Raw genomic sequence first — 16670 nt, 5'->3', positions numbered from 1 at the left:
AAACCCCCCTCCCTGGAACACAGACTCCAGGTAAACCCCCCTCCCTGGAACACACTGTCCAGGTAAACCCCCCTCCCTGAAACACAGTGTCCAGATAACACCCCCCCCCTCGCTGGAACACAGTGTCCAGGTAAACCCCCCCTCCCCCAGAACACAGAGTCCAGGTAACCCCACCCCCCTCCCTGGAACACAGAGTCAAGGTAAACCCCCCCTCCCTGGAACACACTGTCCAGGTAACCCCCCCTCCCTGGACACAGAGTCCAGGTAAAACCCCCCCCCTCCCTGGAACACAAAGTCCAGGTAAACCCCCCCCCCGGAACACACTGTCCAGGTAAACCCCCCCTCCCTGGAACACACTGTCCAGGTAAACCCCCTCCCTGCAACACAGTATCCAGGTAATCCCCCCCTCCCTGGAACACATAGTCCAGGTAAACCCCCCTCCCTGGAACACACTGTCCAGGTAAACCGCCCCTCCCTGGAACACAGAGTCCAGGTAAACCCCCTACCTGGAACACACTGTCCAGGCAAACCCCCCTCCCTGGAACACAGAGTCCAGGGTAACACCCCCCCTCCCTGGAACACAGAGTCCAGGTAAACCCCCCCTCCCTGGAACACACTGGTCCAGGTAAACCCCCCTCCCTGGAACACAGAGTCCAGGTAAACCCCCCTCCCTGGAACACACGTGTCCAGGTAAACCCCCCTCCCTGGAACACAGAGTCCAGGTAAATCCCCCTCCCTGGAACACAGAGTCCAGGTAACACCGCCCCTCCCTGGAACACAGAGTCCAGGTAACAACCCCCCTCCCTGGAACACACTGTCCAGGTAAACCCCCCTCCTGGAACACAGTGTCCAGGTAAACCCCCCCCCTCCCTGGAACACAGAGTCCAGGTAAACCCCCCTCCCTGGAACACAGTGTCCAGGTAAACCCCCCTCCCTGGAACACAGAGTCCAGGAAACCCCCCCCCTCCCTGGAACACAGAGTCCAGGTAAACCCCCCCTCCCCCCAGAACACAGAGTCCAGGTAACCCCCCCCCCCCTCCCTGGAACACAGAGTCCAGGTAAACCCCCCTCCCTGGAACACACTGTCCAGGTAAACCCCCCTCCCTGAAACACAGTGTCCAGGTAAACCCCCCCCCCCTCGCTGGAACACAGTGTCCAGGTAAACCCCCCCCCTCCCCCAGAACACAGAGTCCAGGTAACCCCCCCCCCTCCCTGGAACACAGAGTCAAGGTAAACCCCCCCTCCCTGGAACACAACTGTCCAGGTAAACCCCCCCTCCCTGGAACACAGAGTCCAGGTAAACCCCCCCCCCTCCCTGGAACACAAAGTCCAGGGTAAACCCCCCCCCCCCGGAACACACTGTCCAGGTAACCCCCCCTCCCTGGAACACACTGTCCAGGTAAAACCCCCTCCCTGCAACACAGTATCCAGGTAATCCCCCCCTCCCTGGAACACACTGTCCAGGTAAACCCCCCTCCCTGGAACACAGAGTCAGGTAAACCCCCCTCCCTGGATCACACTGTCCAGGTAAACCCCCCCTCCCTGGAACACAGAGTCCAGGTAAACCCCCTACCTGGAACACACTGTCCGGGAAACCCCCCTCCCTGGAACACAGAGTCCAGGTAAACCCCCTCCCTGGAAACACACTGTCCAGGTAAACCCCCCCTCCCCCAGAACACAGAGTACAGGTAACCCCCCTCCCCCGGAACACAGAGTCCAGGTAACCCCCCTCCCTGGAACACAGTATCCAGGTAAACCCCCCCTCCCTGGAACACACTGTCCAGCGTAAACCCTCCCCTCCTGGAACACAGAGTCCAGGTAAACCCCCCCTCCCTGGAACACAGAGTCCAGGTAAACCCCCCTCCCTGGAACACAGTGTCCAGGGTAACCCCCTCCCTGGAACACAGAGTCCAGGTAAACCCCCCCCCCCTCCCTGGAACACAGAGTCCAGGTAAACCCCCCCTCCCTGGAACACACTGTCCAGGTAAACCCCCCTCCCTGGAACACAGAGTCCAGGTAAACCCCCCTCCCTGGAACACACTGTCCAGGTAAACCCCCCTCCCTGGAACACAGTGTCCAGGTAAAACCCCCCCTCGCTGGAAACACAGAGTCCAGGTAACACCCCCCCTCCCTGGAACACAGTGTCCAGGTAAAACCCCCCCTCCCTGGAACACAGAGTCCAGGTAAACCCCCCCTCCCTGGAACACAGAGTCCAGGTAACACCCCCTCCCCCAGAACACAGAGTCCAGGGTAAACCCCCCTCCCTGGAACACAGAGTCCAGGTAAACCCCCCTCCCCTGGAACACAGAGTCCAGGTAACACCCCCTCCCTGGAACACAGTGTCCAGATATAACCCCCCCTCCCTGGAACACAGAGTACAGGTAACCCCCCTCCCTGGAAACCAGAGTCCAGGTAAACCCCCCCTCCCTGGAACACAGAGTCCAGGTAAACCCCCCCCCTCCCTGGAAAACAGAGTGCAGGTAACCCCCCCCTCCCTGGATCACAGTGTCCAGGTAAACCCCCCCCTCCCTGGAACACAGAGTCCAGGTAAACCCCCCCTCCCTGGAACACACTGTCCAGGTAACCCCCCCTCCATGGAACACAGTGTCCAGATAAACCCCCCTCCCTGGAACACAGAGTACAGGTAACCCCCCTCCCTGGAACACAGAGTCCAGGTAAACCCCCCCCCCTCCCTGGAAAACAGAGTGCAGGTAAACCCCCCTCCCCTGGATCACAGTGTTCCAGGTAAACCCCCCTCCCTGGAACACAGAGTCCAGGTAACCCCCCCCCCCCTCCCTGGAACACAGTGTCCAGGTAACCCCCCTCCCTGGAACACAGAGTCCAGGTAAACCCCCCTCCCTGGAACACACTGTCCAGGTAACCCCCCCTCCATGGAACACAGTGTCCAGATAAACCCCCCCTCCCTGGAACACAGAGTACAGGTAACCCCCCTCCCTGGAACACAGAGTCCAGGTAAACCCCCCTCCCTGGAACACAGAGTCCAGGTAAACCCCCCCCTCCCTGGAACACAGAGTGTAGGTAAACCCCCCTCCCTGGATCACAGTGTCCAGGTAACCCCCCCCCTCCCTGGAAAACAGAGTGCAGGTAAACCCCCCTCCCTGGATCACAGTGTCCAGGTAAACCCCCCTCCCTGGAACACAGAGTCCCAGGTAACCCCCACCCTCCCTGGAACACAGTGTCCAGGTAACCCCCCTCCCTGGAACACAGAGTCCAGGTTAAACCCCCCTCCCTGGAACACACTGTCCAGGTAACCCCCCCTCCATGGAACACAGTGTCCAGATAAACCCCCCCTCCCTGGAACACAGAGTACAGGTAACCCCCCTCCCTGGAACACAGAGTCCAGGTAAACCCCCCTCCCTGGAACACAGAGTCCAGGTAAACCCCCCCTCCCTGGAACACACAGTCCAGGTAACCCCCTCTCCATGGAACACAGTGTCCAGATAAACCCCCCCCTCCCTGGAACACAGAGTACAGGTAACCCCCCTCCCTGGAACACAGAGTCCAGGTAAACCCCCCTCCCTGGAACACAGTGTCCAGGTAAACCCCCTCCCTGGAACACAGAGTCCAGGTAAACCCCCCCCCTCCCTGGAACACAGTGTCCAGGTAACCCCCCCCTCCCTGGAACACACTGTCCAGGTAACCGCCCCCTCCCTGGAACACAGTATCCAGGTAAACCCCCCTCCCTGGAACACAGAGTCCAGGTAAACCCCCCCTCCCTGGAACACAGAGTCCAGGTAACACCCCCCTCCCTGGAACACAGAGTCCAGATAACCCCCCTCCCTGGAACACAGAGTCCAGGTAACACCCCCCTCCCTGGAACACAGAGTCCAGGTAAACCCCCCCTCCCTGGAACACAGAGTCCAGGTAACCCCCCCTCCCTGGAACACAGTGTCCAGGTAAACCCCCCCTCCCTGGAACACAGAGTCCAGGTAAACCCCCCTCCCTGGAACACAGAGTCCATGTAAACCCCCCCTCCCTGGAACACACTGTCCAGGTAAACCCCCCTCCCTGGAACACAGAGTCCAGGTAAACCCCCCCTCCCTGGAACACACTGTCCAGGTAACCCCCCCTCCATGGAACACAGTGTCCAGATAAACCCCCCCTCCCTGGAACACAGAGTACAGGTAACCCCCCTCCCTGGAACACAGAGTCCAGGTAAACCCCCCTCCCTGGAACACAGAGTCCAGGTAAACCCCCCCTCCCTGGAACACAGTGTCCAGGTAAACCCCCCTCCCTGGAACACAGAATCCAGGTAAACCCCCCCTCCCTGGAACACACTGTCCAGGTAACCCCCCCTCCCTGGAACACACTGTCCAGGTAACCGCCCCCTCCCTGGAACACAGTATCCAGGTAAACCCCCCTCCCTGGAACACAGAGTCCAGGTAAACCCCCCCCCTCCCTGGAACACACTGTCCAGGTAAACCCCACCTCCCTGGAACACAGAGTCCAGATAACCCCCCTCCCTGGAACACAGAGTCCAGGTAAACCCCCCCTCCCTGGAACACAGAGTCCATGTAAACCCCCCATCCCTGGAACACACTGTCCAGGTAAACCCCCCTCCCTGGAACACAGAGTCCAGGTAAACCCCCCTCCCTGGAACACACTGTCCAGGTAACCCCCCCTCCATGGAACACAGTGTCCAGATAAACCCCCCCTCCCTGGAACACAGAGTACAGGTAACCCCCCTCCCTGGAACACAGAGTCCAGGTAAACCCCCCTCCCTGGAACACAGAGTCCAGGTAAACCCCCCCTCCCTGGAACACAGTGTCCAGGTAAACCCCCCTCCCTGGAACACAGAATCCAGGTAAACCCCCCCTCCCTGGAACACACTGTCCAGGTAACCCCCCCTCCCTGGAACACACTGTCCAGGTAACCGCCCCCCTCCCTGGAACACAGTATCCAGGTAAACCCCCCTCCCTGGAACACAGAGTCCAGGTACACCCCCCCCTCCCTGGAACACACTGTCCAGGTAAACCCCACCTCCCTGGAACACAGAGTCCAGATAACCCCCCTCCCTGGAACACAGAGTCCAGGTAACACCCCCCTCCCTGGAACACAGAGTCCAGGTAAACCCCCCCTCCCTGGAACACAGAGTCCAGGTAACCCCCGCCCCCTAGAACAGTGTCCAGGTAACCCTCCCCCCCGTCACACAGTGTCCAGGTAGCCACCCCCTCCCTGAAACACAGTGTCCAGGTAACCCTCCCCCACGTCACACACTGTCCGGGTAACCCTCCCCCACGTCACACAGTGTCCAGGTAACTCCCCCCTCCCAGGAACACAGTGTCCAGGCTTGCATTGTTGTGTTTGGAGCTGAGGTTCCAGGTCATTTAGCCCAAGTTCCTCTAGCAGCCAACACTTTCTACAAATGAGGTCACCGGGACCCACAATGGGGTCCAACTTCCACCTCATACAGCTACATGACCCTGCAATATTTCCAGCCTGTCACTATTACTTGTTCTAAACACTGGAACAATCTAGGTGGACCTTCACTAGAGGGACTCTAGTTTGAGAAGACAGCTCACACCTCACCCCTCAAGGGTAATAAATGCCAGTGTTGCCAGAAATGCCCAGGTGCTAAAAAATGATCTCTACATGTTCCAGAAGTTTCCTTTGAGGAGACTGGAGTCAGGCAAATGTGGAAGACAGTTTTTCACTTGGGAGAGAATAGCTTTCTATCTGTCATAGTCAGGGACACACAGCATGGAAACATGTCCTTTGGCCCACATCATCCTAGGCATCTGTGTACTCCAGCCAGCTAATTCCATCTCCCCACATCCCTCCCAACAGCTTCTATCCACACACTTAACTAGATTGCTTTTAGATATTGATAACGTGCCTGTCGCAACCACTATTTCTCAAACCAAATTCACACCAACCTCACCCCCCTCCTCCTACTTTCAAATCTCTTACTATCTTTTCTTTCAGTTAGTCCTGACGAAGGGTCTTGGCCTGAAACGTTGACAGTGCTTCTCCCTATAGATGCTGCCTGGCCTGCTGCGTTCCACCAGTATTTTGTGTGTGTCACACCAACCTCTGCATGTAGCTGGTGCCTTTGATGTCCCTTAGAATGGATCTTCCACATGTGATCTAAAACCAACGCCCTCTTGTTCTTAACATCCCTTCCCATGGAAAAAGAATGTGCATTCACCCTGTTTATGTCCCTCATGATCGTATCTCTCTTCCAGGACACCCCTTGACCTCCGACATTTTAGAGATTAAAGATCTAGTCTACACAACATATCCTTGTAACTCTGGCCTCTCAAGTCCAGGCAACAGCCATGTAAACCTCTTCTACACTTTCTAGATTAACATTTTTCCTACAACAGGATAACCAAACCCATACGTGATACTCACCAATGTGTTGTATCTCTTCCCAGCTCCAATGCTCAATGTCTTCCCGTTATAATGACTCCCAATTTATGATGTGGTAATGGTTCAGGATAGAGTGACATGAAACTGAAGACACTGTATCTACAACCTCTGACCTATTCGCTTCTAATATAATGTCAAATGTCAGAAGAAGAAATGAGCAAAGCTTCACAGAAATAAAATCCCAGGTGGTCTTGACAAGGAGAGTACAGAGAAGGAAACTCCTTCAGGATAGTGTTTGGAATTGGGGCATTGCTGTTTCAAAATAAGAATCCCTTAGAGATTCGAAGATTAAGTCCTTTGAGATTTCTGAGCTTTTGGCACTCTTACCCTTAACTGGTGATACTGACAGGGTTTTTGAATATTTTTACAGTAATATCAAAGATCAATGAGGATAGAGGTTACGGTGACGTCAGCCTTGATCACATTGAAAAGCAAAATGTCTGCCTGCTTCTGCTTCAGATGATACATTTAGTTACACTCTGAGCCAGAGAGAGTCTTATAAAATGTAATTCATAAAACATTCAGTGTGTTCTCTGACTTAATAATATCGAGATTATAAGTGCTAGCACTTAAAATTTACACTTTTCCGTTCCCATGAGCCTTCCTCACAGACATACTTTCAATCTGTGGACAGAAACCAATGTAACCAGCTGTCTAGGTATTCGCTGGCAGAGTCAGACTCTATTACATGGAAAGTCTTTGGGTTTCATTTAAAGTCAAAGTAGATTCATTCAGCTATGAATTGTAAATGTATTACATTTGTCAACTGCAGAAGAAGCATCATTGCTGAAGCAAATGCTTAATTCAGTGAACATGTTTCCAGGGGAGCCTCCGCTCCTGAACATGTTGCTCTCACTAGCAAAGAACCAGCCACTGGGGTGGGGGAACAATTATCACTGGGACGGTGCTGGCACTGGGGTCAGGGAACAATTCACTGGGACATTGCTGGCACTGGGGGCTGGGAACAATTATCACTGGGACGGTGCTGGCACTGGGGTCAGGGAACAATTCACTGGGACATTGCTGGCACTGGGGTCATGGAACAATTCACTTGGGACGTTGCTGCCACTGGGGTCGGGGAACAATTCACTGGGACGTTGCTGGCACTGGGGGCTGGGAACAATTCACTGGGACATTGCTGGCACTGGGGGCTGGGAACAATTCACTGGGACGTTGCTGGCACTGGGGGCTGGGAACAATTCACTGGGACGTTGCTGTCACTAGGGTCGGGGATCAATTCACTGGGACGTTGCTGCCACTGGGGGCTGGGAACAATTCACTGGGACGTTGCTGGCACTGGGGGCTGGGAACAATTCACTGGGACGTTGCTGTCACTAGGGTCGGGGATCAATTCACTGGGACGTTGCTGCCACTGGGGGCTGGGAACAATTCACTGGGACGTTGCTGGCACTGGGGGCTGGGAACAATTCACTGGGACGTTGCTGGCACTGGGGGCTGGGAACAATTCACTGGGACGTTGCTGTCACTAGGGTCGGGGATCAATTCACTGGGACGTTGCTGCCACTGGGGGCTGGGAACAATTCACTGGGACGTTGCTGGCACTGGGGGCTGGGAACAATTCACTGGGACATTGCTGTCACTAGGGTCGGGGATCAATTCACTGGGACATTGCTGCCACTGGGGGCTGGGAACAATTCACTGGGACGTTGCTGGCACTGGGGGCTGGGAACAATTCACTGGGACGTTGCTGGCACTGGGGGCTGGGAACAATTCACTGGGACATTGCTGGCACTAGGGGCTGGGGACAATTCACTGGGACATTGCTGGCACTGGGGTGGGGGGACAATTAACTGGGACGTTGCTGCACTGGGGGCTGGGAATAATTCACTGGGACATTGCTGGCACTGGGGGCTGGGAGCAATTCACTGGGGCATTGCTGGCACTGGGGGCTGGGGACAATTCACTGGGACATTGCTGGCACTGGGGGCTGGGGACAATTCACTGGGACATTGCTGGCACTGGGGGCTGGGAACAATTCACTGGGACATTGCTGGCACTGGGGTGGGGGGACAATTAACTGGGACGTTGCTGCACTGGGGGCTGGGAATAATTCACTGGGACATTGCTGGCACTGGGGGCTGGGGACAATTCACTGGGACATTGCTGGCACTGGGGGCTGGGGACAATTCACTGGGACATTGCTGGCACTGGGGGCTGGGAGCAATTCACTGGGGCATTGCTGGCACTGGGGGCTGGGAACAATTCACTGGGACATTGCTGGCACTGGGGCTGGGAACAATTCACTGGGACATTGCTGGCACTGGGGGCTGGGAACAATTCACTGGGACATTGCTGGCACTGGGGGCTGGGGACAATTCACTGGGACATTGCTGGCACTGGGGGCTGGGAACAATTCACTGGGACATTGCTGGCACTGGGGGCTGGGAACAATTCACTGGGGCATTGCTGGCACTGGGGGCTGGGAACAATTCACTGGGACATTGCTGGCACTGGGGGCTGGGAGCAATTCACTGGGACGTTGCTGGCACAGGGCTGGGTACAATTCACTGGGATGTTGCTGGCACAGGGGTGGGGGGACTATTCACTAGGACGTTGCTGGCACTGGGGGCTGGGAACAATTCACTGGGACGTTGCTGGCACTGGGGTCAGGGAACAATTCACTGGGACATTGCTGAACTGGGGGCTGCAGTTATAAGAAGAGACTGGGTAGGTTGGGACTGTTTTCCCCAAAGCAAAGGAGACTGAGTGGCGATGCTATAGAAGTTTATCAGATCTTCAGGGGCATAGGGGTGGTTGGTCATTAGGACAAGTTAGCAGAGAGTTCAGAGTGGTGCAACCTAGAATGCTGAAGAGAATTCCAAGGTTGAACAGAGGGGATTGACAAAGCAGTCGCCCAGTGAGTGGATTTCCTAGCGGAGGGGTCATGGGCAATAGCTGAAGTAGAGAATTGAGAACACTGAAGAGAAGAAAGCAATGTAATTTCTGCTTCAATGGGAAGGTTGCTCTGGGTGCAGTGGAGACCTCACTTGAGGGCTAGCAAGTGAGGGGAATGGGAGGACGGTGGGAACTGAGGTGAGAATATGGGTCTCAGGAAGGATCAGAGGCAGTGTCATATGAGTTGGGGAGGATGGAGTGAAGGGAAAAATGAGTGTTGGGAAAGCTTGTGGAAGGTCCAGTTATTTGGGAAGGATGGGGTTGGTGCAATGGAGGGTGCCGGGAAAAGGGTAAACATTTGCTGTTACTGGGTGTATTGGAGGCAGTGGGAGTTGTGGCACTGGGTGGCAGTGGAGGGCATTGGGAAGGGGGTGCTGACGGAGGGATATATTCAGTTAAAGGTCAAAGGAGGGAGATGATGAAGAGGGTCAGGATGCTGGGGAGAAGATTTTGAGTGTGGGGACAGTGCTGTGGAAGGGAGGTTGGCAAAGAGGGATTAAGTTATTGTCCTTCAGCCTCAGGAAGCTAATCCACCCTATCAGGTAATCGATCCTACAGGCCCCTGGTAGCAGCAGAGATACCGAGGAGCAGATTGGGAGGCAGATTTTGGAAAGGTGCAAAAATAACAGGGTTGTTATCATGGGTGACTTTAACTTCCCTAATATTGATTGGCACCTGATTAGTTCCAGGGGTTTAGATGGGGCAGAGTTTGTTAAGTGTGTCCAGGGTGGATTCCTGTCACAGTATGTTGATAGGCCGACTAGGGGGAATGCCATACTAGATCTAGTATTAGGTAACGAACCGGGTCAGGTCACTGGTCTGTCAGTGGGTGAGCATCTGGGGGACAGTGATCACCGCTCCCTGACCTTTAGCATTATCATGGAAAAAGATAGAATCAGAGAGGACAGGAACATTTTTAATTGGGGAAGGGCAAATTATGAGGTTATAAGGCTAGAACTTGTGGGTATGAATTGGGATGATGTTTTTGTAGGGAAATGTACTATGGACATGTGGTCGATGTTTAGGGATATCTTGCAGGATGTTAGAGATAAATTTGTCCCAGTGAGGAAGGTAAAGAATGGTAGGGTGAAGGAACCATGGGTGACAAATGAAGTGGAAAATCTAGTCGGGTGGAAGAAGGCAGCATACATGAGGTTTAGGAAGCAAGCATCAGATGGGGCTATTGAGTAATATAGGGTAGCAAGAAAGGAGCTTAAGAAGGGGCTGAGAAGAGCAAGAAGGGGGCATGAGAAGGCCTTGGTGAGTAGGGTAAAGGAAAACCCCAAGGTATTCTTCAATTATGTGAAGAACAAAAGATTGACAGGAGTGAAGGTAGGACCGATTAGAGATAAAAGTGGGAAGATGTGCCTAGAGGCTGTGGAAGTGAGCGAGGTCCTCAATGAATACTTCTCTTTGGTATTCACTACTGAGAGGGAACTTGATGACGGTGAGGACAATTTGAGTGAGGTTGATGTTCTGGAGCATGTTGATATTAAGGGAGAGGTGGTGTTGGGGTTGTTAAAATACATTAGGACGGATAAGTCCCCGGGCCCTGACGGAATATTCCCCAGGCTGCTCCACAAGGTGAGGGAAGAGATTGCTGAGCCTCTGGCTAGGATCTTTATGTCCTCGTTGTCCACGGTAATGGTACCGGAGGATTGGAGGGAGGCGAATGTTGTTCCCTTGTTCAAAAAAGGTAGTAGGGATAGTCCGGGTGATTATAGACCAGTGTGCCTTACGTCTGTGGTGGGAAAACTGTTGGAAAAGATTCTTAGAGATAGGATCTATGGGCATTTAGACAATCAGGGACAATCAGCATGGCTTTGTGAAGGGCAGATCATGTCTAACAAGCCTGATAGAGTTCTTTGAGGAGGTGACCAGGCATATAGATGAGGGTAGTTCAGTGGATGTGATCTACATGGATTTTAGTAAGGCTTTTGACAAGGTTCCACACAGTATGCTTATTCAGAAAGTCAGAAGGCATGGGATCCAGGGAAGTTTGGCCAGGTGGATTCAGAATTGGCTTGCCTGCAGAAGGCAGAGGGTCGTGGTGGAGGGAGTACATTCAGATTGGAGGGTTATGACTAGTGGTGTCCCACAAGGATCTGTTCTGGGACCTCTACTTTTCGTGATTTTTATTAACGACCTGGATGTGGGGGTAGAAGGGTGGGTTGGCAAGTTTGCAGACGACTCAAAGGTTGGTGGTGTTGTAGATAGTGTAGAGGATTGTCGAAGATTGCAGAGAGACATTGATAGGATGCAGAAATGGGCTGAGAAGTGGCAGATGGAGTTCAACCCGGAGAAGTGTGAGGTGGTACACTTTGGAAGGACAAACTCCAAGGCAGAGTACAAAGTAAATGGCAGGATACCTGGTAGTGTGGAGGAGCAGAGGGATCTGGGGGTACATGTCCACAGATCCCTGAAAGTTGCCTCACAGGTAGATAGGGTAGTTAAGAAAGCTTATGGGGTGTTAGCTTTCATAAGTCGAGGGATAGAGTTTAAGAGTCGCGAGGTAATGATGCAGCTCTATAAAACTCTGATTAGGGCACACTTGGAGTACTGTGTCCAGTTCTGGTCGCCTCACTAAAGGAAGGATGTGGAAGCATTGGAAAGGGTACCAGTGAGGGTAAGAATAGGATGAACACGTGGCTGAGGAACTGGTGTACGGGGCAGGGTTTCAGATTTCAGGATCATTGGGACATGTTCTGGGGCAGGTGAGACCTGTACAAGAGAGATGGGTTACACCTGAACTACAGGGGGACCAATATCCTTGCAGGGAGGTTTGTTCATACTGTTGGGGGGGTTTAAACTAGATTTGCAGGGGGGATGGGAACCAGAGTGCCAGAGTTGATAGTGGAGTGGGGGGTGAAAATAAATGATGTTAAAGTTTCATGCAAAGTCACAAATAGAAGGGTTGTGTGTGGTGGTAATAATCTTCTGAGGTGTGTCTATTTCAAAGCGAGAGGTATTGTGGGGAAGGCTGACAAGCTGAGGGCATGGATTGACATGTGGAATTATGACGTTGTAGCCATTAGTGAAACTTGGCTACAGGAGGGGCAGGACTGGCAACTTCCAGGGTTCCAGGGTTCCAATGTTTCAGACGTGATAAAGGCAGAGTGATGAAGGGTGGGCGGGTGGCATTGCTAGTCAGGGAAAATGTTACAGCAGTGCTCAGGCAGGACAGATTAGAGGGCTTGTCTACCGAGGCCACATGGATGGAGCTGAGAAACAGGAAAGGTATGACCACATTAATGGGGTCGTATTATAGACCACCCAATAGTCAGCGAGAATTGGAGGAGCAAATCTGCAGAGAGATAACAGACAACTGCAGGAGACAGAAAGTTGTGATTGTAGGGGATTTTAACTTTCCACACATTGATTGGGACTCCCATACTGTTAAAGATCTAGATGGGTTAGAGTTTGTAAAATGTGTTCAGGAAAGTTTTCTAAATCAATATATAGAGAGGATGCAATATTAGATCTCCTATTAGAAAACGAGTTAGGACAGGTGATGGAAGTGTGTGAGGGGAACACTTTGGTTCCAGTGATCATAACACCATTAGTTTCAACTTGATCATGGATAAAGATAGATCTGGTCCTCGGGTTGAAGTTCTAAACTGGAAAAAGGCCAAATGTGAAGAAATGAGAAAGGATCTAAAAAGCTTGGATTGGGACTGGTTGCTCTCCGGCAAGGATGTCATTGGTAAGTGGGAGGCCTTCAAAGGAGAAATTTTGAGAGTGCAGAGTTTGTATGTCCCTGTCAGGATTAAAGGCAAAGTGAATAAGAATATGGAACCTTGGTTCTCTAGGGATATTGGAACTCTGATAAAGAAGGAGAGAGAGATGTATAACATGTATAGGAAACAGGGAGGAAATAAGGTGCTTGAGGAGTATAAAAAGAGTAAGAAAATACTTAAGAAAGAAATCAGGAGGGCTAAAAGAAGACATGAGGTAGCTTTGGCAGTCAAGGTGAGGATAATCCAAAGAGCTTCTACAGGTATATGAAGAGCAAAAGGATAGCAAGGGATAAAATTGGTCCTCTTGAAGATCAGAGTGGTCGGCTATGTATTGAACCAAAAGAAATGGGGGAGATCTTAAATGGTTTTTTGCATCTGTATTTACTAAGGAAACTGACATGGAGTCAATGGAAATAAGGCAAACAAGTAGTGATGTCATGGAACCTATACAGATTGAAGAGGAGGAGGTGCTCGCTATCTTGAGGCAAATCAGAGTAGATAAATCCCCAGGACCTGACAGGGTATTCCCTTGAACCTTGAAGGAGACTAGTGTTGAAATTGCAGGGGCCCTGGCAGATATATTTAAAATGTTGGTATCTATGGGTGAGGTGCCAGAGGATTGGAGGATAGCTCATGTTGTTCCGTTGTTTAAAAAAGTTTCTAAAAGTAATCTGGGAAATTATAGGCCCATAAGTTTGGCGTCAGTAGTAGGTAAATTATTGGAAGGAGTACTAAGAGATAGGATCTACAAGTATTTAGATAGACAGGGACTTATTAGGGAGAGTCAACATGGCTTTGTGCATGGTAGGTCATGTTTAACAACTCTATTAGAGTTTTTCGAGGAAGTTACCAGGAAAGTGGATGAAGGGAAGGCAGTGGATGTTGTCTACATGGACTTCAGTAAGGCCTTTGACAAGGTCCTGCATGGGAGGTTAGTTAGAAAGATTCAGTCGCTGGGTATACATGGAGAGGTAGTAAATTGGATTAGACATTGGCTCAATGGGAGAAGCCAGAGAGTGGTAGTGGAGGATTGCTTCTCTGAGTGGAGGCCTGTGATTAGTGGTGTGCCACAGGGATCAATGCTGGGTCCATTGTTATTTGTCATCTATATCAAAGATCTGGATGATAATGTGGTAAATTGGATCAGCAAATTTGCTGATGATACAAAGATTGGAGGTGTAGTGGACAGTGAGGAAGGTTTTCAAAGCTTGCAGAGGGATTTGGACCAGCTGGAGGAATGGGCTGAAAAATGGCAGATGGAGTTTAATACAGACAAGTGTGAGGTATTGCACTTTGGAAGGAAAAACCAAGTTAGAACACACAAGGTAAATGGTAGGACACTAAGGAGTGCAGTAGAACAGAGGGATCTTAGGAATACAGATACAAAATTCCCTAAAAGTGGCATCACAGGTAGATAGGGTAGTAAAGAGAGCTATTGGTACATTGGCCTTTATAAATCAAAGTATTGAGTATAAGAATTGGAATGTTATGGTGAGGTTGAATACGGTATTGGTGAGGCCGAAATTGGAGTATTGTGTGCAGTTTTGGTCACCGAATTACAGGAAGGATATTAATAAGGTTGAAAGAGTGCAGAGAAAGTTTACAAGGATGTTGCCGGGACTTGAGAAACTGAGTTACAGAGAAAGGTTGAATAGGTTAGGACTTTATTCCCTGGAGCGTAGGAGAATGAGGGGTGATTTGATAGAGGTGTATAAAATTATGATGGGTATAGATAGAGCGAATGCAAGCAGACTTTTTCCACTGAGGCTAGGGGAAAAAAAAACCAGAGGACATGGGTTAAGGGTGAAGGGGAAAAGTTTAAAGGGAACATTGGGGGGGGGGGCTTCTTCTCACAGAGAGTGGTGGGAGTGTGGAATGAGCTCCCAGATGAAGTGGTAAAAGCGGGCTCACTTTTAACATTTAAGAAAAACTTGGACAGGTACATGGATGAGAGGTGTATGGAGGGATATGGTCCAGGTGCAGGTCAGTGGGACGAGGCAGAAAAATGGTTTGGCACAGCCAAGAAGGGTCAAAAGGCCTGTTTCTGTGCTGTAATATTCTGTGGTTCTATGGTACAGAGGAGATTTACCAGGATGCTGCCTGGTTTAGAGAGTATGGATTATGATCCGTGATTAAGGGAGCTAGGGTTTTACTCTTTGGAGAGAAGGAGGAAGAGAGGAGACATGATAGAGGTCTATAAGGTATTAAGAGGAATAGACAGAGTGGACATCCAGCACCTCCTCCCCAGGGCACCACTGCTCAGTACACGAGGTCATGGCTTTAAGGTAAGGGGAGGGAAGTTCAAGGGGGATATTAGAGGAAGGATTTTCACTCAGAGAGTGGTTGGTGCGTGGAATGCACTGCCTGAGTCACTGGTGGAGGCAGATGCACTAGTGAAGTTTAAGAGACTACTAGACAGGTATATGGAGGAATTTAAGGTGGGGAGGGGTTATATGGGAGGCAGGGTTTAAGGGTCGGCACAACATTGTGGGCCGAAGGGTCTGTACTGTGCTGTACTATTCTATGTTCTATCAGGAAGATAATTGCTCGACCCAATGGGTTTCAGTGGGAGGGGGAACAGGAACTCTGAGATTGTCTGTCGTGTGAAGCTGCAGAGAGGATGAAAGGAACCCGTGTGAACTGGAGCTGTGCGGAACTGCAGGGAGTCCGCGATGCAGGGCAGGCAGTTGGACCAAGATAGGCCTGGAATAGGAGGGGGAATGTTAGTGGTGGGTTTTTCTTTACACAGGGAATGGTGGGTGTGTGGAACACACTGCCAGAGCTGGTGGTAGAGGCAGAAACATTAAATGCATCTATGTAACCCAGAAAGGCATATGGCTGATAGAAAAATGGAGCGCTATGTGCGAGGGAAGAGTTAGACAGAACAGAGCAGATTAAAGGGCAGGTATAACATTATGATCCAACTTGTCTCAGACCCTAAACCTTTGGACCTTATCAAAGATCTCAATCAAGTGCATGTAGATAAAATCATCATCAATACCTGCTGATGCCTCTTCGAAAGAGTCAATCAATCTAGTCAGGTACCATTTTCCCCTGACATCCTGCCCTTTAGACTTACCCCCCTACTGCACAGAGATTCACAATTGCCCAGGGCCCTGTGACGTCACATTATCCGCCTCTCTCTGTCCTCACCATTACCCAGTTCCAGTGATGTCCTGGATTCTCCCAGATTACTCCTCTGTACCAGCCTCAACGTACCCAGGTCGGTCTTCAGTTTCTTGTCCCTCGCTGTCAGCTTGTTGTTTGCTGGGACGGCCGGAGACTGCCTGTTGTACCAGTTTCCCACCATTGCGCGGCTCACTGTACTGTCGTACAACCTATGAGAGAGCAAAGCCCATTACTCACTCCTCAACATCCAGCCACTCTCCAGAAGGGAGCTTCTGTGCAGCCAGGGATCAACGACACCATGCCCAAATGCCCTGCCCAGAATGCCCTGCATCACAGGCTCTCGAAGGAGGAGATATTGCACGAGGTGGCCCTCTCACTTTGACTGTGTGGGGCTCCTCTCACCGTGGATCGGTGTGATAAATGCTTTCAGAAATTGCCCCCAGTGTGTAGAAAGCTTATGGGGTGGAGGGGTATAGTTGATGGGATTGTGGGGAG

At 51.5% G+C, this 16670-nt stretch overlaps 1 protein-coding gene across 2 annotated transcripts in view; it reads right to left on the bottom strand.

The window, feature by feature from the left end:
• necab2 (N-terminal EF-hand calcium binding protein 2) overlaps nt 1-16670 on the bottom strand; it is a 153588-nt gene that overhangs the window by 48626 nt on the left and 88292 nt on the right. For both annotated transcript variants that reach the window (XM_073069570.1, XM_073069572.1), the window contains exon 7: nt 16266-16384. In XM_073069570.1, coding sequence (XP_072925671.1) covers nt 16266-16384 — 119 coding nt within the window. The remainder of the gene's footprint in view (nt 1-16265; nt 16385-16670) is intronic.

The sequence above is a fragment of the Hemitrygon akajei genome, chromosome 17 (assembly GCF_048418815.1).
Source record: "Hemitrygon akajei chromosome 17, sHemAka1.3, whole genome shotgun sequence".
NCBI lineage: Eukaryota > Metazoa > Chordata > Chondrichthyes > Myliobatiformes > Dasyatidae > Hemitrygon > Hemitrygon akajei.
Note: the sequence above shows the minus strand (reverse complement) of the source record. Positions and strands in the feature narration are given on the sequence as shown.